The 22,234-nt window shown below is 49.8% G+C and overlaps 2 protein-coding genes across 2 annotated transcripts in view; both read right to left on the reverse strand.

Moving 5' to 3' along the window:
- LOC122373638 (titin-like) overlaps window positions 1-22,234 on the reverse strand; it is a 54,333-nt gene that overhangs the window by 21,099 nt on the left and 11,000 nt on the right. Inside the window, 19 exon segments of the mRNA XM_043351917.1 lie at window positions 10,938-11,081; window positions 11,346-11,594; window positions 12,269-12,412; window positions 12,549-12,682; window positions 12,934-13,054; window positions 13,568-13,711; window positions 13,994-14,242; window positions 15,846-15,854; window positions 16,295-16,431; window positions 16,710-16,971; window positions 17,206-17,349; window positions 17,662-17,770; window positions 18,061-18,203; window positions 19,035-19,178; window positions 19,609-19,747; window positions 19,965-20,339; window positions 21,104-21,246; window positions 21,540-21,720; window positions 21,883-22,033. Of these exon segments, the coding sequence (XP_043207852.1) occupies window positions 10,938-11,081; window positions 11,346-11,594; window positions 12,269-12,412; window positions 12,549-12,682; window positions 12,934-13,054; window positions 13,568-13,711; window positions 13,994-14,242; window positions 15,846-15,854; window positions 16,295-16,431; window positions 16,710-16,971; window positions 17,206-17,349; window positions 17,662-17,770; window positions 18,061-18,203; window positions 19,035-19,178; window positions 19,609-19,747; window positions 19,965-20,339; window positions 21,104-21,246; window positions 21,540-21,720; window positions 21,883-22,033 (3,122 nt within the window).
- On the reverse strand, window positions 864-10,769 carry LOC122373538 (mucin-5AC-like). The gene has a single exon (XM_043351719.1). The coding sequence runs from the start codon at window positions 10,762-10,764 to the stop codon at window positions 1,465-1,467; it is 9,300 nt and encodes a 3,099-aa protein (XP_043207654.1). The 5' UTR covers window positions 10,765-10,769; the 3' UTR covers window positions 864-1,464.

Raw genomic sequence — 22,234 nt, forward strand, 5'->3', positions numbered from 1 at the left:
CTGACGTCAACAAGCTCTGACGCATTTGGCCGAGACTGTCAGTTCTGGGAGCTTCCCCGCCGTCTGGGTGATGCGGACGGAGGAGAGACGGACGGCCGACGGTCTGGAGCAACAGGTGTGTCCATCTGCCGGAACTGAGCCGTGACGTGTGTCCGTCCGTCCGCTGTCTGTCCAGCTGTCTGTCCAGCTGTCGGGACAGACAGCGGCACGGCGCGAGCTGAGGCGCGCAGCCGCCGACAGACTCAGATCTGGACACTCGCCGTCTCTCGCGCGCGTTCCAGCTCGGTCGCTGTGGCCGCTTTTAGGGCGGCCCGGGCCGGCAGCCGAAATAGCGCTGTGAGTCAGCGCCGCCCGAGAGCGGTTAAAAGGGAGCTGCGCCCCCGGAGCCAGCTCACTCGGTGTTAGAAAGCTGCAGAGGAGAGGCCAGATGAATCAGCAGGAGTTGCACTACGCGCGGGAGGGTGGGGAACGGGGTGGGGAGGCGAGGGGAGGGTAGAGGTGGGGGGGGGGGGGGCGGGACGAAGTGGCCTGGGGAGGGTGGGATGACGGGGAGGGATATGAAGAATTTAGGTGTCGCAGGGACTTAAATGTTATGTTTACGATTTAACGCACGGACAGCCGTGCAACGGTATCCCTTTTTGTTAATACACTTTTCAGTATTTATCTTAATGGCGCCTTTCCGGGCTATCGTATGCATTGACGCTTATCAATGCGTGTCTTTGTGTTGTATTATAGTGCTCGCTTCCGGTTGACTAAATCATCTCATCTCTTTTTTTTTGCGCATTGCCATCAGCTTGTCTTTTACATATTCCTTTTTTTGTATTTCTCTTCATTTTGCTGACTGTCAGGCCGCAAAAACGGTGCACTGCGCCACAAATTTATTGCAGTACTAGTCACCAACATTCCGCTCTGCTAGCGTGCAACACTGCACTGTAGCTCGATTAGCTGTTATGGCAGTTCGTTCGCGCTATCGTATTAATATCATCGGAAAGTTCGAGAAATAGTTTTAAGTCGTATACATCGTTGTCCTCGGCGACAATTTAACCCACAACCAGGCAGCTGCTTGTTTGACGTTGCTGGCAAAGATATTAGGTAAAGACTTGGTGGAATTGCACTTTCGGTCAGTGGGACGAGCTAAAAAATTGATGCGCTAGAGAATTGTGGCAAAGTTGGGACTTTGTGTTAGAGGTGTGTAACGGATCAAAAGCAGCAATCGTTATTGCGCATACACGTACTTCAACCACAATAAACTACAAAAATAATGCCTAATGCATGCAGTTGCAGCTCACAAAGTCGTTACACCACAGAAGCAATGCTCACTCAACATTCAACGACAAAAGCAGTTTAACAATAGTGCGACATGATACTGTCCACTTTTTGCTACAGTGTTCTGCCAGGTGACTGTCTTCTCCGAGTCTCACTGATGCTATAAAGAACTCTCAACACTGCCTTCGATTGCTGACTCTAACGTCCGATAGCCGGTAGCGTCTCGATAGTCGTTTCAATTTTCTTGCTCCGCATAAGCTCTTCTTCCGTTTTGGTCTCCACGGTCTTTTGAATCCTGTACTTTCCGTCTGGTCGCACCTCTTCTGTCTCAAACACCTCCGTCTTATTGTCCACCTTTTTGGCGTTCATGTTCTCCTTCTCCCTCCGTATGGAGCGGTTTGCCTCCTCGATATGCTCCACGTCTCCCCCGCTCGTGTAGCCCAATGATTGGTAGTGCTCGTTCTTTCCATCTTTCGTGCGTTTCTCCATGAAAGCCGACTCGGAGCGTGGTCCAGCGCTGCCACTGGATGACCCCAACCGAGCCAGCTGGTCCTTCTTCGACTCATCTGTCCCGCTTGTTTCGGTCTTCGTTTTCCTCAATCCAAACTGATTTGTGGGTTCTTTGCCAGACATCGCCGGCTGGGAGCCCCAGAGACTGCCTGAAGTGCCGGATGTCGTTTCGAAAACTGTTTGGTTCGTTTCTTTGCTGGATGGCGGCAGCACACTTCTTGCTTGTGGCGCTGATGACTGCGGCCAGCAGCTGCTGGTGTGTTCTGTGTGACTTTGAGACGTCTCGTGGCGCACCTCGGACGAACTCTGCGTTACAGAGGACCCGAGTGTCGGCCCAGGAAGCGTCTTGGGTCCGCTGCGCTGAACAGAGTACGTTGAACGCTCAGAAGACTCGGTGTCTTTTGTCACGTTGCCGGTCGCCTCGTGACTCTTGCTATGTGAGGATGTCTCTTGCTTGTCAACATAGGGAGAGGCACCGAATGGTGATCCAGTAGTTTTTCCTGACGAAGCCAGATCTGAGTGAACAGCACCACCTTGACTTTGCACTAAGCGTGGAGCTCCGGCTGGTGCCATAGCTACTGGTATCTTGCGTTCATGCCCTGAAGACATTGTCTGTTTTTCGAAAGTCGACTGTTGGATTGTGCTATTGGTTTTCTGTTGTGGTGCCTGACCGTAAGCTGGCCTCGAGACGGGCGTCTGATTTTGACTTGCCTGCTGTCGTTGTTCTTCGTACCACTTCTCTTGATATTGCTGCTGTTGAGGAACATCTGGCTTGTGGGAAGGCGCACTTGCAGCTGCAATATTTTGATAGCGCTCCAGACGGTTTTGTGATGTCATCGTAATAGGTATTACCGTTTCATTAGACGTTTTGGATGTTTGTTGTGTCGTTGATTCAAAACGACCAAAACCTTGTGAGGTCTTTTGTTCCTCTTTCAACGGGGTTCTCAATACAGGCTGGCTCGGCGAAGCGTATATCGGCTCAGGAGTGAGCGGTACGATCCGCTCTCTGTTCTCCATTTTACTTGACGAGTCAGTTTTTCTTTGTTCGAAGTGACTAGAACTTTTCATTTCCTTGAATGATGAAGTTGAAGATGATGGGACACTCCTAGGTGTATGATCTTGGAAGAGCTCCGTCTGTTGTCGATATTGCTTGCTTGCATCATTCATCGCTGACTGCGTTGTTTTTAAGCCGCTGGTAGTTGCTGGCATCTCGATGGGAATTATTTGCTCACTATGGTGATAATTTCCAGATGTTTCTTCAGATGTTTTCTTTTCGTCAGTCGCTTTCCAGCTCGGTTGCCAGGTTGGTATAGTTTGGAGTGGCTGAGAAGGTTGTTGGTTGATTTGCTCGTCTAGCGAAGAGCTCAGATCCGTCATATCGTGCCACGACATGCTCTGGTCCAGGGAGCTCCAATGATCGCTGAACGGCTCGGGAGTTAACAGCGGCGGGAACTCGAGGGCTTTTGGGGCCTGGAAGGCCGGGAAGCCATGGTCGAACGTCTCAAAGGACTGCGACATGGTCTGATACGAGCTCTGCTGCATGGTCTTTGAGGTGCTTGACCCAGGAAGGTTAGTCACCGAGTGGAGCACCTCGTGACTCCTCTTCTCAGCTGACTCGCTCTTCCGATGTCCAGTGGCGGTCTTCTCATCGCTCTTTGAGCTGCTGAATGTCTCTTGTCGGTCCACATACGGCTCCGGCATACTGGTCGGCGTGTGCGGCAACTGCTGGGGCATCACATCCATTACGCGTGGGGTAGGCTTAGGGCCTGGACGCTGATACAGGCCGCTGTCGGTCTTCGCAGAGAATAGGTGAGCGGTGTCTCGCTTTTCACTGCTCTCCGTCTTCGACGATGGGACTGGCTGCCAAGTGACGTGCGGCGTCGGACGGACGGTGTCTGTTGTTTTCACCGTTTGTTCCGTCGTTTCACGTGTGCTCTCAGTCTTCTCGGTGCGTGTTGTGCTCTCCTGCCACGGCGCACTCGGCTCTGACACTGGTCTGGCGGTGACTGGTCTCGCCTGGTCGCTCTGCTGACTGCTTATTTTCGCGATGACTTCACGCTTTCGCGACTCGTCGGTCGCGTGGCTACCGGCGAGGCGTTTGTGAGGTGGCGCGGTGGGAGCGGACGCCGGTTTGGCAGTCGGCCAGGGTCCGGCCGACGGTGTGGACTGCCGCCATGACGACGACAACTGAGACGTCATTGTACGCTCGAATGTTTGAGAAAGTTCGCTCTGTTGTTTAGCCTCGGCAGGCGGTCGGAAGATGGGCGCAGATGGGTGGGCGGATTCCGATGATTTTGTTTGTTGGAACTTTTCCAGATTGCTCTTGGTCTCTTTTGTGGAGTAAGTTGGTGTGGGCGGAGGGACTGGTTTTGGGATTTCATGCGTGCTCTCAGTCCGACTACTGAACTGCTTAGACTCAGAAACTTTGGTAATGTTCGACGTAGGAGTAACGGTCCGTTCCACTGGTGCGGGCGATGGCGAAAAGACCCGTTTCTCCTCCTCCCTGGTTGTTTGCTTTGTCCTCTTTGCAATGTCATCGTACTTTTTCATAAGTTTCTCTTCCTTCTTTCGTCTTTTCTGCTGAGATGTAAACGTATCTATTGTTTGTTTTTCTTCTTTTGGGCCGAATTTTGTTGAAATTTCAGGCTGGGCCTTTACCGTAATGGGTGCCTTGGGCACTATGGTGTCCGTTTTGACAACCTTCTCAGTAGTGGTGAATGACACAGGTAGGTCTGCCTCGTTAGAAAATGGATACTCCACACCCGACGTCACTTTAGGCGCCTGTTTGCGAACTGGTTTGGGACTGTCCACATGCTTAACGGCCTGCAATTTTGACTCTGTCGGCATTTCCTGGGGAGCTGCTTCTTCAGGTGCAGGCGGGGCTGGCACAAACTGTGTTGGAGTGAAACGGACAGGCTCGGGTGCAGGGATGACCTCTGGCTTTTCGGGGAGCTTTGTGTGAACCTCACTGGGAGGAAACTCCTGTGGCGTATCATCAACTGCAGCGGCCGGTGTAGCTGTTGGCGCGGTAACGTGTTTCAGGACACTTTCTAGAACATTCGAGGCTTTTGTTTTCTCCGTTATCGATGGGGCTGGCTGGGATTCCGAAATAGGCTTGAATGGCGCTGGGAAGGGAATCACCGTCTCGTAAATGTTCTCCTTTTTCTTCTCTTCCTGTCCTTCGATATGTATTTTGTGATATATCGGTGGCTCCTGAATTTTAGGACCGATGGAAAATGCGTTTGTGTACGACTCATAGGTGTCCATTTGTAGCGGTTTGCTTTCAATCTCCTTGATTTTGATCGTTGTTTCTGAATCTGAGAAATCAGACATGCTAGTGTCGTGATAGGATGTCTTTCTTTCACGTTCACGCAGGCTCGCTGGCTTTTTCCCCTTAGCGGCCGTTGTGACTGGTCTTGGCGGCAGGTGTGTTGGTTGAGGTAATGGCATGTGGTCCTGCAAACTTGGTGGCTGGATGGTTTCAAAAGTCCGGTTCGTTTCATGCCACGACTGAAACTGCGATACGTGTGATTCCGTGGTTGCCTTGGGCTGTGGAAGAGTTTCTGCCAAAGGAGGAAATTCAGTCAGGTGGATGGGCTGTTCGTTTAGTGCGTCCTGCACGTCTTTTTCTTCCTTACGTTCGGTAACTTTCTTGATAAACTTCTCTTCCATGCGCTTTTGTTGTGCTGTCTGAGCTGCTTTGGGCGTTTCCACGGGCTCGATCCAAATCGGCTGTACTTTGGGAGAAAAGGTTGTAGGCTGCTTTGTTTTAGCACCGTCAGATGTTTTAAGAAAATCTGGTGTATGCGCATTGTTCTTGTCAGGTGGTGGTGGATGTATTTGCTCCGTAGTGTCTGGGATTTCTACAGTGGTTTTCTCTGTAATGTGCTTTGCTATTTCTTCGTGCGACTTATTGAAGCTGTCGACAACTGTCTCACGATGACTTGCAGGCGGAACGATGGGACGAAGCGAATCAGGTGCTGAGACCTGACAAGTATCAGGTGCGTCTGTCAGTTCCTTGCGCTCTGTAATTTTCTTAATGAATTTCTCCTCCATGCGTCTTTGCTGCTCTGTTTGAGCTGCCTTAGGTGTCTGCTCGGGTTCACGCCACACCTGTTTCGAAGGGATCGGTGCAGGAGCTGCTTGTCGTTCCCGATGCTCGCTCGTCTCAACGAATTCTTTCTTTTCCGTTTGCTTGGAAAAAAGATTTTCACTACTCACTATTTCAGCTGGTGTTGGTCTCGGCTTTACAGGGTTAAAAACTTTGGTTTCAGGTTTTGTTACTTCGCTTTCCTGCTTCATGAGCTTTTCTTGAACAAAGCTTTCTTCTGTTTGGGGTACCGTCGGCAAGAGTACCGGTTCATTCCGAGGCACTTCAATTGGCTCTTTTGGTTCTGATAAAGGTCGTGTTGTTTGCTCAATCTTGGTGAAGGTACTGGTCTTAAACTCACGCACCTCCTTTGTGCATATTACTGGACCCATTTGTGTCATCTCTGGTTGCAGGTCCAAAGAAGGCACAGGTTCTGGTTTGTCTGATATCTCCCTTGATTCCTGATTTTGAGTCAGCTTCTTCACAAACCTTTCTTCCATTTTTCTTTGATGTTCAGACTGAGAAGCCTTTGGTGTCTGTACGGGCTCTTGCCAAATGGGTTTGATTGGTTCGGTTGGTATTGAGACAGGTTTTACTGCTTCTTGAGCAATATCAGACGTGTTGCTCGTATACAACTCCTGTTTATACGAATGCATCCGATCAGTTTCGTCAGCTGAAGTCGCGCAAGGCTTTGTGACGGGTCCAGCACTGGTTTCTTCTGGAGTTACTTTTGACTCCTTGTTTTCAATCACTTTCTTTAGAAACTTTTCTTCCATTCGCTTTTGTTGCTCAGACTGTGAAATCGTTGGGGCTTGTTCTGGCTCCTGCCATTGTGGAACAAAATGCGGCATTGAAGGAGCTGTGTCTCGTACCGAACTAGTTGTCTTTGTTTCATGAAATTCTTCCGAGTGGAAACTCTGCCTCTCGGTCAATGGCTCTGGCTGCCATTGGTCAACTGCTGTGTATGGGGTGGGCTTCACAACTGGAGATGTTGGTCGTCTTATTGGACTAGGAGTGTCGTATATAGGAACAGTCACCGGCGCTTGCACAGGCGCTTCTTTCTTTTCTTGATCTTTTGTTTCCTGCATCTCAATGACCTTTGTGAATTTTTCCTCCATTAGTTTTTGTTTTCCCGTTTGTTGGAACTGAGGTTCAGGTTCATGCCACACAGGTGTGGTTGGTACAGCCTCAGCTACTGGCGTTTCCGCTTCTTGCGTGGATGTCGTGCTCTTCTCGAAGTGTGAACTGTGATGTTCCTTCAGTTCGTGGTACTCTGATGGTTGCGATAGCGGAGGTTCTACCTGTTGTGGAAATTCATGGATGGGGACAGGCACTGGCTCTTCCCGTTGATCAAGTGTCTCCTTTTTCTCAGTGACTTTCTTCATAAACTTTTCTTCCATTCGTTTTTGCTGTTCACTTTGTCCTGCCTTCGGCGTATGCACTGGCTCTTGCCAAACAGGCTGAAACTCTGCTGCTCGAACTGTTGGGATCTCTTGATCTGTTTTCGTAGTAACAGTTTGGGTCATGTGTGTCTCGAAAAGGGAACCACTCTGCTCGTCTACTACAGGCGCTTGGAATGGCTTAGGTTTTGTGTTTTCTAGGGGCTTTTGACCGGCTTTTTCGGTCATACGAGGCACGTCGTAAATTGGAGTCGGTAATGAGTGAGCGGATTCCTTGGTTTCCTTGAAATGTGTTTCAGTTTGTCCCACCTCTTGGGGTCGTGCTGGCTCGTGCCGCACGGGTATAATTGGTGCAGGCGGCTGCTCACGTGTGTCTGTGTGCTGTGCAGTAACAGTCGATGTCTGAACCTGATGGACCTTAGTCATGGAAGTGATCTGATGATCAGTTGTCACTCGCTCTGATTCCTGTTTTGTATGGTCGACAGTCTGCATTTCCGATGCCATTGATTCGGGTTCCACTTTTGGGGCGATAGGTAACTCCTTCGACTCTTTCCGCTCGGCAACTTTCTTTATAAACTTTTCCTCCATTCGTTTCTGTTGTTCAGTCTGAGCTGCTTTCGGCAACTGAATCGGTTCATGCCACACGGGTGGTGCGGGAACTGAAGCGGGAGCTGGGGTTGTCTCCTCTTCGCGTGTGAATGTGTTAGACACGCTTGTCACTTGTGATATAAATCTCTGTTCATCTGTTGTCTCCTCTTGTGGCTTCATAACAGGAATATACTGAGGAATCGCCGGTGCATCGCTCGGCTGGTCTTGCACATCTTTTGACTCTTGATGTTCGATCACTTTTTTAATGAATTTTTCTTCCATTCGTTTCTGTTGCTCTGTTTGGACCACCTTTGGTTCTTGTATCGGCGCGTGCCAGACGGGTGCCTCTGGGATCGGCTCTGGAGTTGAAAACGTTTCATGTTTTGTTGTCATATATGTAGTGGATCGGCTTACATTTTGAGTGAGCTGCTCTTTTTGTGCATTCGTGGTCTCCGTTTGTGGCTTCGCAACGGGTGCCTGTACAGCATCTGGGACCTCGACTGATTCGACATTCATTTCTTTTGACTCTTGGTGGTCAGCAACTTTCTTCATGAATTTTTCTTCCATGCGTTTCTGCTGTTCAGTTTGCGGCGCTTTAGCGGCAATCACAGGCTCGTGCCAAAGAGCCGTGGACAGCTGAGCGGGTGGAGAGGGAACATCCTGTTGCGTGGTCGTTGTGACGGTGCTTGATTCACAAATCTGCTTTGAATAGAATTGTTGTCGATTATCTACATCAGCAGGCAATGGGATGTATTCATGCTGGACTGGGACAGGCTCTGGAGCCACTGTCTCTCTTTCCTTTGTCACTACGGTGTCTTCGGTGAACGTTTTGTACTGCGATGTGTGAACATCGTCGATGAGAGAGGGTTCAGAAATTTTCGGCGACGGAGGCCGAGGCGGGCGAGGGACGTCGTATATCGGGGCAGGCCCCGGAGATGGCTCAATGGGCAGCTCCTTCGACTCTTTCCGCTCAGTGACCTTCTTCATAAACTTCTGCTCCATGCGTTTCTGTTGCTCTGTTTGAGCAGCTTTAGGTGTCTGCACTGGCTCGGTCCACACTGGTTTAATTGGAATGGAACGGGGAGCTGAGGTTACCTCCGGCTCTGTCTTAGTCGTGATGACTGTCGTTGATTTCGTAGTCTCCAGTGAGGCGATCTTTCGTTCCTCCATCGTATCATGTTCTTTGGGTTTGTCAACACAGGGAGCATGTGCTAGTTCATGTGGTTTCTCGACGACCGTGACCTGGGGACAAACAGCCGGTGCCGTATCTTGTTCTTTATCCACCTTCGAGGTCATCGTGAAACTCCCTGAGTTGATTGTGGTCGTAGACGTGGTCATCGCTTCGGCTGGTTTCGTTGGTGCTGGTCTGAACACCACTGGCTTTAGGATCTCTTTTGCCGTCCACTCACTAGTCTTTGACGTCTTGATGGCTCTTTCGTCCACCACATCGCTGTACACAGGAGGAATGAATGGCTTCGGACCCGTTCTTACCGGTGAGGGGGACGTCCTCCGTAGTGGCCGCATAGATGGGATAGCTTGAGGTTTTACCAGAGGCGTTACGTATGGCTCAGATCTTCGCGCTGAACGGGGTCTTCTCTGCTCACGAATCATTGGTGCTTCGTCTGGGGAGATTATGTGTTCAACAGACCTCGATCTTAGCCTCTTGTAAGGCTTAGATGCTGGTGCTCCTCCCGTCTGTTGCTCAATGTTGCTACTTTCAGTCTTGTCCTTTGAAACGGTTGTGATGGTGTTTTTTGAAAGTTCATCCCTACTTTCCCGTTTAATCGTCACTTTTGCGTCAGTGACAGGTTTGCCTATCGGTAATGGTTTGACCTCTGGCTTAGTTTCTTCGAAGGTTTTTGTGCTGGAACTCATGAACTTTTCATCCTTAGTTTTTGCAATTACGTCTGGAACCTGCGGCACTACAGGCTTCCAAAGGCTCGTAGGCTGCTGTTGTTGCTCTCCATATGTTTTAGTCGTCTTCATATATTTACTCTCCCTCGCTTGGTTGATTCGGGACTGGTTGTCAAACGCGGGCCTTGGGGCAGGTTGGAAAGCACTCGCACCCTGAGCTACTCTCTCATTCGAGCTTGTTGCAATCTGGATAGGGATGATCCTTCCATCTAATGAGTGTGAACGCCCGGTAAATTCCTGGCTAGCGGTCTTTTGGAGACTTTGACTCCTCGTCCGGAGGCCCTCAGTATCCCTCAGTCGAACGCTGGATCGGGACTGACGATCCATGGAATCATCTTTCTTCTTGTCCCTTGAAGCCAGGTTGGATTCTCTGGTGTCCTGAACATGCGACTTTTGCGTCGAAGTGGTGCTTCCAGACGGAATGTCTGTTACAATCGTCTTCTTTGAAGTTGTAACGGAAGTGATTTCTGTCTTGGTCATGCTTCTGTGGTACTCTGTGTTACCCTCTTTCCACGATTTGCTCTCACTCTCGTGATGTTTTGTGTCCTTTTTATCGAAATAGTCAGGATTGGAGATGGTGGACCCAGAAAAGAACTCGTTCATCGTTTTAAATTGTTCCAGCGAAAGATCACGCATGTTAAAGGCAACTGGCACTGGGAAAGGCTGATCGTCATCCCAGGTTGTTGTAAAGAAGTCTGAGTTAGACTTCATCGTGGACGATTTCGAAGTACTAGATTTAGTTGTGGTTTTGGTTTCAGAAGACTGCACTGTCTTCTCCTCTGGTACTGGTAATTTAGCTCTCTCGACATACGTACACTCAGCGTTATAGAAGGGATAGTACACACCTGCGATAGCGTTAGAGTGCTGGCGCTGCTGTTGCTGCTCCTGCTGCTGTAGGTGGTTAGCGCTACGGGAGCTGTAAGCGTTAGTCAGGGTGCTACTGGAGTGCTGCTCTGTCGTGGTATCTGTCACATCTCTGGTCATCTCCTGTGTCATCTGGTCACTACGGACATCCTGCTCGCGCTGCGCCCCAACTACCCCGTTCACCACTCCTTCACCCAACCCATCCCCGACAACGGCCGAAGTGCCGACACCGGCACTGCTGCGGCCCTCTATCGAGTCTACGGTGGTGCGCACACTCCTCCACGCGACCGGCGACTCCGGTTTACCTTCGACGGTCACTTGGCACGTGGTGACGGCCTCGCCGGCGGCGTTGGTGGCCTTGCACATGTAGGTGCCGGAATCCTCCGGGTAGGTGTATAGAATGTCCAGCGCCACGTAGCCAAAGTCGTACGTGGTACGGAACCGGTGACCTGTGGGCATAGAACGCGTCGTTGAAGTGCAAAGTCGATATAAATTTAGTTGCAATTTGTTCAATATTTGAATCGCAATTGAAGTGCATCATGACGATCAATTTCACTTGTAAGTGTATGCGTGAATCAGGTAATTTCGTTTCGTGTATGATGAAAGTTAACATGCCATTCCTCAAATGATTGGAATAATACACTCCATGGCCATCGCCCAGCTCCTCTCCGTATCCTTCTCCGTCGTTTCCCATCTCTTGCCCTGTCACTCACCCTGCGGGATCGGCCGTCCGTTGTAGAACCATTCCACCTTCATGGTGGCGTCGTTGACCGGGGTCAGCGTGGCCTCCAGGTGCGCGCTCTGACCCTCGGCCAGGGCGGCGTTCCGCAGCGGCCGGCCGAACACGGGCTTCTCCAGGGAAGCGGTCTCCTCGTGCACCTCCCGTCGGCGGTCCGACTCCAGGTAGGAGATCTTCTGCATCGCGGCCGGGTGCTGCGTCTCCTGGATTAGCGAGGCGCGCGCTGTGGGAGGGAGGGAGGCGTTAGAGCAATGTTGATATGTATTGACATCAAAAGCCTTCCACATATAGCGTGGTGATTACGGCTTGGTGTCACGATGGTTGAAGAGAGGCGTGAAGGCTGTTAAGAATTTCAATGATGAATTTCAATAAGAATTTTAGTGAATGTCTATGAGAGAATCGCTATGCTAAAAGCAAGAGATTTCCAGAGGTATTAAGAATCAGACGTGAGTTTACCACGAAAGTCGAAAATAACTCAGGCTATGTAGCAAATCAACATCATCCACCGCACTGTTGCCAACTTCAGCAGGATGGCGTCACTATCGCTATTTCAAAACACAAACAGTAGGGGGCGGCCAAAGCGCTACTGATGTTCGTCTGGATATTTTTAACGCTGACGAAAGAAAACTGCATGCCGGCGAGCTAATTATATCCCAATCAAACGCCGTTAGTCTCTCGGCTGCCTAAAAAATACTAGTTTGCGACAAACGATCTACGTTTGGGCCAACAGAACAAGAAGAAAGCATAGCATTACGTAATATATCGCTCACAGTAAATATCAGATCGCATGAATATCATATTCGTATCAACATGTCGCAGTTATCTTGCAAACCCCGAACGCTTCTTGCACCGTTCAACAGAAGCTGAGAAGGCGCCAATTATCTTTTTTACACTGACCTTGTATTTTGATGTTGATGGTCGAGGTGGCCGAGCCCAGCCGGTTGGTGATCTTGGCCGTGTACTCGCCAGAGTCTTCGGCGTACGCGGAGAGCACGTCCAGCGCGATGAAGCCGAAATCGTTGACGGTGCGGAACCGGTGACCTGAGAGGAGACATGAGCGTGTGTCAGTTTATCAAGAAGCAAGGAAAAAGGGAAAGAACCGCGACACTTTCTGAAGATCAGTCAAGTGGTGAAGCACTTCCAAATGAAGAACCACTCTTCGTGAGTGGAGACTCACCGGTGCCGACCGCCTTTCCGTTGTGGAACCACTCGACCTTCATGTCAGGGTCGGGGTAGGGCTCGATTCGCGCCTCCATGTGAGCCGACTGACCCTCCACCAGACTGGTGGGGCCTGTCAGCTCGGTCACGAACCTGCGTGAAGAGAAGGGAAAAAGTGTGTGACGGGGAAGAACACGATGAGACCTGCTCTTACCGTTGTCCCACGCTTATCGTTACATTTTTCTCATTTTCATTATCCGCTTTTGACTTTACCTCTAAAGTTTACACAGGCTCCTGTTGCACGTTCGTTCATCGTGTTTTTCTCATCACTTTGATGAATTTTTGACACCATGACATCCGTTCTTGTGCAAGTTGATCTGATGGAAGTTCTGTGCCGTACTTACCGTGGTTTTTCAGTGACGACAGTCTCCTCGATCTCAGTCCGGGTGAACGCCCGTCCCTCCAGCTGACGCAACTTCTCCAGGGAGCTGGCGTTCTGCGTCTCCATCAACAGCGAGTCCTTGGCTGTGGATAGAACGCGTTGGCTTTGTCATCGACCAAGCAGGAAGAACCATGGCGCTAGCAGCGGTCGTGGTCTGTAATCTGGGATCTTTGATGTGCAACTTTATATAGCTACAAGACATTCATAGTTCTACTGCGAAATATCGGATCCATGGACATGGTACGGGGACCCGCAGTTGCTACTGTACAGCGACCCTGAGTAAATTGTCCCAGCACCCTCACAGGGAACAACGGTAAGCTGTCAGAGGGCACGCACAGAAAACCTCAGCTACTCTTGTACAGGTACCGGCCGTCGATATCAATGTTATCGGTTGTTACTGGACAGGACAGACGGCTAAAGTTGGGGTTCGTGTACAGTAGCAACTGCGGGTCCCCGTACCTACTCAGATAGCACCCCGCTTTCATCTGAAATAGCACGTTCAATACTACATCCATTCTCAGCTGGTAAGCGTCTCCATGTCCCTTTTCTACGGCTCTTCCGTCCCTATTCGTCATTCACCATTCGTTCGCACTTACACTGGATGACGGCGGTGGCCGAGGTAACTGCCTGGCCGAGATCGTTGGTGGCACGGCACGTGTAGGTGCCAGAGTCCTCCTCCTGGGTGTACTTCATGTCCAGCGCCACGAAACCGAAGTCGTGCAGCGTCGATATGCGGTTAGCTGGCGGAGGGTCGTGATTCGTTAGTGACGTGGTGAAATCGCATGGAGACGAAGAATGCATCATTGACAGATGGCCTTCAGCAACTTCGTGTTTTATGTACTGAGTTTTTTTTTCTCTCTCGTCGTAAGTATCCTCATGCTACACATCGTTTTCCTCAGCAGAGCCGTGACATACTTTTTGCAAACCTTGCACACATTGCAATATTCGACAGCACTCCATCACGCTCACGGATCTAACTAAATCACGAAGTTCATCGCTAGCCCGAGCCCGTCGCCTCTCACCCTGCTGGAGCGGCACGCCGTTCTTGAACCACTCCACGCGCAGGTTGGCGTCTCCGACGGGGATGAGGCGCGCCTCGAAGTGCAGCGGCTGGCCCTCGACGAGCCGGACGTCGCGTACGGGCTGGGTGAAAACGGGCGCCTGTGCGGTGCTCTCCTCGGCATCGTGTGCCGGCCGCGCCTTCTGCTCCAGGTAGCGGAGCTTGTCCAGAGCCTGCTCGTGCAGTGTACCCTGGTCGATGGCGCCCTTGGCTGCAGGAGGCGAGGTGGGGGTGGGGTGAGGTGTCTTCATTGACGAAGATGTGGTGGTAACGCTGCCGGGTGAAACCCGTTTACGTTGCGGTTAAACAAATTAGCGAACGAAGATAAAATACGGTGATAAATGGACCTTTGTAACTCCCGCTAACAGCATGCGAATTTAGACTTCCTGTTGGCAAGACTTTGTCAGTCAACGTCTCCATATCAGTTTTTTCGTCTTTCAGAACCATCGTCTTGCACTTTTTTGTTCTATTCTAACGATAAAAAGGCTTATGGATAGTTTTATAAAATAGTTCACGGAACCAACACGCAAAATTCGGTTAGAAGTGCGCACACGTAGTCATGACACTATTTACAAAACATTCGTAAGAAGTCGCTCGATACAAGTTTGCTGGCTGAACTAGTTCACGCAGAAATGTTTAGCGAGCCGCATATAGAAGATAGATAAGGAAGCGGTGCGAGCGACTTTAGCGAGTGTCATTTGAGCGAACGTCATTTGAGCGAACCATTTTCAGCGACTGGCGACTTAGCGAATATCAAATTGAGCGATTATCAAATATAGCGATTATCAATTTAAGCGAAAGCTATGTTTCAGCGACATCTTTTTCGTCGACTACAGTTTGAGCGACTGTCATTTCAGCGAAACACTTCATCGTCCCGTAACGGTGTATTTTTCTTTTTCTTTTTTTCTTTTGCGAGCGTACGTACAACGAATGTTTCCGTAACTTTTCATGGTTATCCGGAACTGGATGGCGGATGTCACGTTCAAAGTTCAGACATTAAGCTCCAAATTTAATGCCGCATTTCTCAAAAATTCCAGCGGTTCGATTTCACCCCCCCCCCCTGCTGTTTGCCAATACTGATGACCAAGCGTTTGTTCAGAGATTCATATTGCTTGTGCTGTTTTTCGCGAAATTCCCCCGCTTGAATTTGGATCAGTCCACCATGTTGTAAAGTTTGTTCTTGCCCCAAGCAACGTACGAATTTCCAGATATTTGGGTGAGGTCCCTGAAACATAGACTGGATCCCCCTGTGCCATCCCTCAAGTTTATTATCGGTCCTTGGTATTCCTTCCATCGTCCTATATCTCATGTTCCACATTTCCAGATCAAGGTTGCAGAATGAGGCCAGATATTTTTGTGGTTTCCAAGCTTAAAAGCAAATTCTTAATTTGCCGCGCGCAGCTTGAAGCATGACACATACCAAGCGGGTATTCCAAGGGCAAGAATTCCCGAAAAGTAGCAAATGATTGACTTCCGTCGCGTTCGGTTTCGCTGTAACTGTGTTCGCTCAATTGGTCCCCCATTGACCTCCATATATTCGCTCAATCTGGTTTCGCTGATTCTGGTCCTCGCTTAAGTTGATAATCGCTGTGATTGAATTCGCCGACCTGACAATCGCTGAAAAAGTCAATCGCTTAAATTGATAATCGCTGAAAAGGCTTCGCTCAAATGTCGTTCGCTGAAATGACGCTCGCTCAGGTGTCGCAGAACCATAAGGAAGGTGTTGAGTCAGAGATGGAAATGACAAACAGCATAGATGTAAAAAATGTGTTACGTGTCAACACAAATCGAACCTGGCGAAACGTTGGCCTTACCTGTTTTACCTGAAGAAATAAGAAACAATCGGTAAGAACGATGCGTTAATGCACAGTGTTTTCGGGTATTTATTTATAGTTACAAATACCTACTACAGATTCTTAGACATGGTGTTAGGTGTCATCGAGTGGAGGGATAAGACGAAATGATGATGAACCAAGCACAAATAAGCTTATAACACATACATATGTTTACTTGGATTAGTTGGTTGATGTGAGGGTATATGTCATGATCGTGTTTTTAATTTAACAAATATACATTGAGTGACTTTATTGAAAGACTTCACACGATTCTAGTTACGGCTAGTTACAAGCTGCCATAGATCACATAAAACCACAGGTGACAAATGCCTGACAAATATGACGGACCAACTACCAACCAACACTCAGTCAAACGTATATCCGAGCCTGCTGAGCGCTTGCTGCATCTGTACGACAAAAGGACTTACTTGCACAGGTGAGGGTTGCCTGCGTGACGGCCTCTCCCAGGGCGTTGGTGGCTTTGCAGGTGTAGGTACCCTGGTCTTCGGGGTAGGCGTACATGATGTCCAGAGCCACGAAACCGAAGCTGTTTGTCTCCATAAACCTGTGGAGAGAGTTCATCTTGTTTAGAATAAGACTCGAAAAGGATGTTACGGTGAAAAAAAAAAAAACGGAAGCTTCCGACAAACGATTTTGCTAGTCGCTATGATCAAGACCTCTATCCTAACACACATCATAATGAAATTAGTCCTCTGCCCCGGATACAATGTTTAATACAATGCAACCGTCTAAGTTCTCCATTGTATTTGATTTATTGGTCGCTATTCCTTTTTATATCCTGCACAGTGCACACCCCTGATATATCCGCCCTGTTTCACGTACCGTGATCCGGCCTTGACGGGCCGTCCGTTGTGGAACCACTGGACAGTCATGGTCGGGTCCGAGACGGGGATCAGGCGCGACTCGAAGTGCGCCCGCTGGCCCTCCTTGATGGACACGCTGCTCAGAGAGGTGGTGAACACGGGGGCCTGCGTGGTGACCTCGTCCAGTGTCTCGGAGCGCGTCAGTCGCGACCGGTCCTCCAGGTACTGGACCTGCTCCAGACCGGACTCGTGCTGCGAGCTGGTCAGCACCTTAGTGCTGCCTGGGGGTGACAGACGGCAGGGTCAGGGGTGAGTCGGGGTGCTGGTGGTGGTAGCCTTGATGCTCGTTTTTTATTTGTTGTTTTTTATGCGTTTTTGTTTGGAATTGATAGATGGAACATCAGAGCACTGGAACGGTACAGACGTTGTCAATCACGTAAATACATCACCTTTTGATACGTCTGACAAAGACATGAGTATTATAATAATATGCATGGTTTCACGTTCATACTCACTGGAGCAGCGCAGGATGGCCGATGTCTCGTCGACGCCCTGGTTGTTGGTGGCGCGACACGTGTAGACACCGTTATCCTCCTCGATCAGACCGACAATGTCCAGCGCCACGTACCCAAAGTCGTGCAGCGGACGGTGACGGTGACCTGACGGGGTGCGCGCGGGTCACGGTCAGTGGCTATCGGCGGTGGGTCGGGTGCGTGCAAGGTCGCTCAAATCTTTCACCGAGACCGGTGGGTGTGTTAAGTCAGGAATGTTTACATACCTACAAACGAATTATGGCTGTTTATTTCAAACAAGTAATTATTCCGCTGTTCTTAGTGTCGTTATACCTATTTTTTTCGATGCGAAATTTTGAGACCAGCTCTTGTCGAAGACAGTTAGTAAAGCTTACTCTGCGTGTTTTGTTTCTTCTTCACTAGAACCCCGGGTAATATACCACAGGGCACGGCACCTACCGACGGTAATGGGTTTTCCGTCTCTGAGCCACTCGACGTGCAGATTAGCGTCCGCCACCGGCTCCAGTTTGGCCTCAAAGTGGGCCGTCTGACCCTCTCGCAGGTTCTCCTGAAATATTGGAATAACAAAAATTAGAAACAGCTTTAGATGGAACAAGTAGTCGAATAGATGTTAAACAGCAAACGAATAACGCTCTACGTTTTACGCTTTACGCGACGAGCACTTGTAGTTAAGGCCAAAAGACATTGTTCGTTACTGTTGAGCAAAGCAAGTGTGGATCGCTCTGCTAGTGGCCTTACCAAACACACCAATCGGCAAACACGATTACATCTTTCCCTGCTCTGTATCCGCCTTACCACCAATTAATTCCCCGTGTCCGACCCCATCTGCCAACTGACCTGGTGTTTGAGCTGTGTGGTGAACTTGGGTTTGACCTGCACCATCTCATCGGCCCACTCCTTGCGCTGATAGCGGCTCGAGTCCTCAATGTACTGGATCTGCTCCAGCGAGGACGGGTGGTTCGTGTACATGTCGTTCCTGGCTGTGGGGACAGAAGCAGGGGCATGAACGTCGTAGCTAAGAGAACAGTTCATGCGTGAGGTGAGGCGGAGCCGTCAGCTGAATTTAAACAGCGCTGGCAATAACCTTTAGGTATATTTTACGCCTCATTGCTGAGGATAATATTTTGTCGATCTTACGCAATTTCGGTTATTAATGTGAACAAAGCAGTCTCTGAAACGGAAACACAACTCCCTGATAAAGGTCAAAATCCTAATAAGCTTCTTTCTAATTGCTCGAAATGAAGAGACCTTTGCTTCTCATTACGTCAGGGCTCTGAGCACTGATGACTATGAAGCAAGCTTCGGAACGCGACTAGCTACACTATTTGAATTTGCTGCATGAATCGCTCTTCCAATTTACTATCAGTGCTACTTACTGCTATTATATTCAGGTACTTTTTGCTAAGGTGTTTGAAATGCCTAAGCTTTAGCGTGCTTAATTGCTTTCTAATAAGGTCTGTCATATATTACTGCAAGTCTATAGCGCTATTTATTCTACATCTATTCCAATCTACAGATATTCCGTTTACCAGTGTCAGCTGTTTGATTTGACTTGGCGTGATGCGCTGTGAGAGGAATCGATGGGTCACTTCGGTTCTCGGCTCAACTTGAACAAAATGAAGCTGGATGAAATTAAACGATTTTGTCAACTCCAGGATACCCTTGACTTTATGCTGCTACTTTGACTTTGGTTCTTCAAAAATGAAAATATCGTTTTTCTGGAAATCTAACTATTAGGTCACAGGTTCGAGATTGTTCATTATCCCACCTCTGACGTCATAATACACCAGTGACGTCATATTGCCACTCACCGATGACGCGGACGGCGGCGGAGGTGACGGCCTGTCCCAGCCGGTTAGTGGCCCGGCACGTGTACATTCCCGAGTCGGTGGCGTACACACTCAGTAGGTCCAGGGCGACGTAGTCAAAGTCGTGAGCGGGGCGGAATCGGTGACCTGTGGGGTACGAATCAGTGTGAGAAAAAGTCTGTTAATGTTGATTTGTGGTGACTTGGATTGTTTTGCAACTGTTACAGAAGTAATCAATGCAGTATCTCACCCATTTACGGTAATGCCGCAGGTTTTCGACTGAGCAAATTTCACAAAGCAGTTCTGAGGAAAGCACTTCGTGCTGACAGCACTACTCGCCTACCCCTACCCCATCTGGCGGAACTGCGACTGACCACCTGATCCGACAGACCCTCCCGCGACTCGAATGACGATGAGGCCGAGCCGGTGCACCCGATTAATCCTCGCTTTGAGTACTTCGTGCTGTCATGACGCTAAATGTGACTGTCGTTAAAGTATTCTAGCTTATGTCGGTTTACGTACGGTGTGGATTAAACCCAATCGCAGCGATTGGCAGCGTTGGGTATTCAGTACGTACCGACTTTGAGCGGTTTGTCGTTGACGAACCACTCGACCCTCATGCTGTTGTCGCCCACTGGCTGCAGACGACACTCGAGGTGCACGTTCGTTCCTTCCATTGTCTCAATGTTGCGCAGGGGCTTGGTAAAGGTGGGTGCCTGTGAACGCAGTTGAGTATTGAGATGTGCATGTCTGACGTCAACGAGGTCATGGACAGTAAACCGCCATTGGGTCTAGGGAGTGGCGTACGCAGACTCGATTTTCCTCCAGCAAGTTGAATTACGCGTTGGCTGAATTACAACCTTGTCTGTAAGACACGCTGTATTTCAGCCCGAATTCTGCAATACCGCCACCCATCATTTGTCGATGTCTCACCTGATCCACCATGGTCTCTGTGGTCATCTGCCTGGTGAGTCGCGAGCCGCTCTCCAGGTACTGGATCTGGTCCAGCGCCCCCTCGTGCTGCGTCTCTGTGTCGACATCGGCGTGTGACCGCACCGGTACGGTGGCCGACGTGTGCGCCGAGCCCAGCTGGTTGGTGGCGCGCGCCGTGTACTCGCCAGAGTCGGCCGTCGTCAGGTCCAGCACGTCCAGCGCCACGAACCCGAAGTCTGAGTAGGTACGGAACCGGTGTCCGATGGTGATGGGCCGGCCGTTCTGGAACCACTCGACCCTCATGGTCGGGTCGTTCTGCGGCTCCAGGCGACACTCGAGGTGCACGCCGCGACCCTCCGCTTGCGGTGGCATGTCCTGTGGGAGAGGGGAGAGGGTGGACTGTTACTGGACAACGCCGGCCAGAAGGTCCTTGGCATTGGTATGGGAAGGGCGCTGTCGGTTCTTGTGCTGATTAGGGAGATGACTTATTCAAAGATGCCGGTTGGCTGTTGAAGGAGCCGAGTTTATGGCGCTGGCACAAGGTAATAAAAGCATTTGTTTACTAAAGTTGCGCGTCGGCTGCTGGGTTTCACTGATAAACAAGTATTCATCGAAAATTCCAAGAAATATTATTAATTAAGGTTAATTGTCACAACGGCAGTGAAAGCTTTAGCTGTCTTCGACTTCGAGTTGCATCCCGTCACGCTTCGATAATATTTAGAGGAGTTCTGTTACGAATGCGATTGGTAAACATCCAGAGAAAACATTTGCATTGTGCTGTCATCAATATTTACCCCATCATTCCCTTCAGAATGTCGTTTCGCACTCGCTCAGTGGCTCTGTGACCCTGCCAAGTGGCCCCTGTGACTTTGCGTCATATCCGGAGCTTAGTAAGCCTCCACTCAATTCCAGGACGCTCTGTTACGAAAACTCCCCTAAGGTAAACATCAGCTTGTCTTCAAAGCGATTCCGAAAGGTCCCCGCAACTTTCCAGGTTAAGTTCTATTCGTTGACCTTGCATGCGTCCTAAGTGCAGAATGTATAGCAGGCTCGCTATCCTCCTCAGCGATCAGACCTCACACTTCCGAAAAATGCTTCTTTTCCTCACCACCCTCCAGGCTCGACGACCCCCTCCTCACCCTGAGCGGCTCGGTGAAGTGCGGCTTGGACTTGCAGTAGTCGCCGACGTCGTACTGCGGCTCCTGGAACTTGGACCGCTCCAGTCGGTCCGTCTTCTCCACCACAGTCCGGTGGATAGACGTGGTGTCGATGGCGCTCCGAGCTGTGGAGGAACGGAAGCGAGGTGAATGGTGATGCGATGCCGGCCCGGGAGCTGCTACGTCAGGTCTTATCATATATATATAAATATGCCTTAAAGTTGCATGAAATTAGTTGTTGCTTTTTGTGTATTATTATCTTCGTGAGCTGTCCTAAACCTTCTGTTCGTAGCTTTCCTTAGCGGCCCCATATAGATGATGCTGATTTTCGACCGTCTCACTTCGCTACTAGTTAAAAGCTATCGTCCAGATGTTACACTTATCGTGGGCTAAACCCTGACTCATGTCTGCCACCTACCTTCGACCTTCATCTGGGTCTGCTGCTGCTCGCGTCCGAGCGCGTTGGTCGCCACCAGCGTGTAGGTGCCGGCGTCCTCCGGCTTCACGGCGCTGATGTCCAGGGCCACGTAGCCGAAGTTGAGGAACGTCTGAATCCTGTTGGCCGATGTCAGCGGCCTGCCGTTGTGGAACCATTCCGTCTGTAGCGGTAGAAAACCGTGTAAGAATTGAACCAAATGACGTGGAAGCGTGGATAACACGAAACAAGTGGGGCATAACTATACAGAGATGGGAGATAGCTTAGAGGGTTGTGGGCATGGTTTTTCTAGCACAATGCTATCGCTGTTTTCTTTGAAACTAACCTTCATGGTTGGATCGTTCTGAGGCTCGAGGCGGGCCTCGAAGTGGGCCTTCTGGTCCTCTCGGATGACGTTGGTTCCCTTGATGGGTCCGAGGAATTTGGGCGGCATCTTGGTGACGGTGATGTCCTCCTCCTCGGTACGCTGGTACCGGCTGCAGGTTAACATTCATCAGATTAACATTCAACGCTTGCGACATGCTGCGATACAGTGTTCATGTGGTGAACTGAAGTCGCTAATCCTTTCTTATGTTGATGGACTTGTTTCCTATAATGGAAAAAATGCATCCCACCTTCTAAATTGACTTAGAACGTTACTTAGATTTGAACAGTTCGAAATAATGATAAGGTACTGC

Source organism: Amphibalanus amphitrite, unplaced genomic scaffold (genome assembly GCF_019059575.1).
Source record: "Amphibalanus amphitrite isolate SeventyFive unplaced genomic scaffold, NRLGWU_Aamphi_draft 000038F_arrow, whole genome shotgun sequence".
NCBI lineage: Eukaryota > Metazoa > Arthropoda > Thecostraca > Balanomorpha > Balanidae > Amphibalanus > Amphibalanus amphitrite.

Bases quoted from the DNA above. Each gene is read 5' to 3' on its own strand.
- LOC122373538 (XM_043351719.1), bottom strand. From the start codon at position 10,764: ATGACACAGGAGATGACCAGAGATGTGACAGATACCACGACAGAGCAG.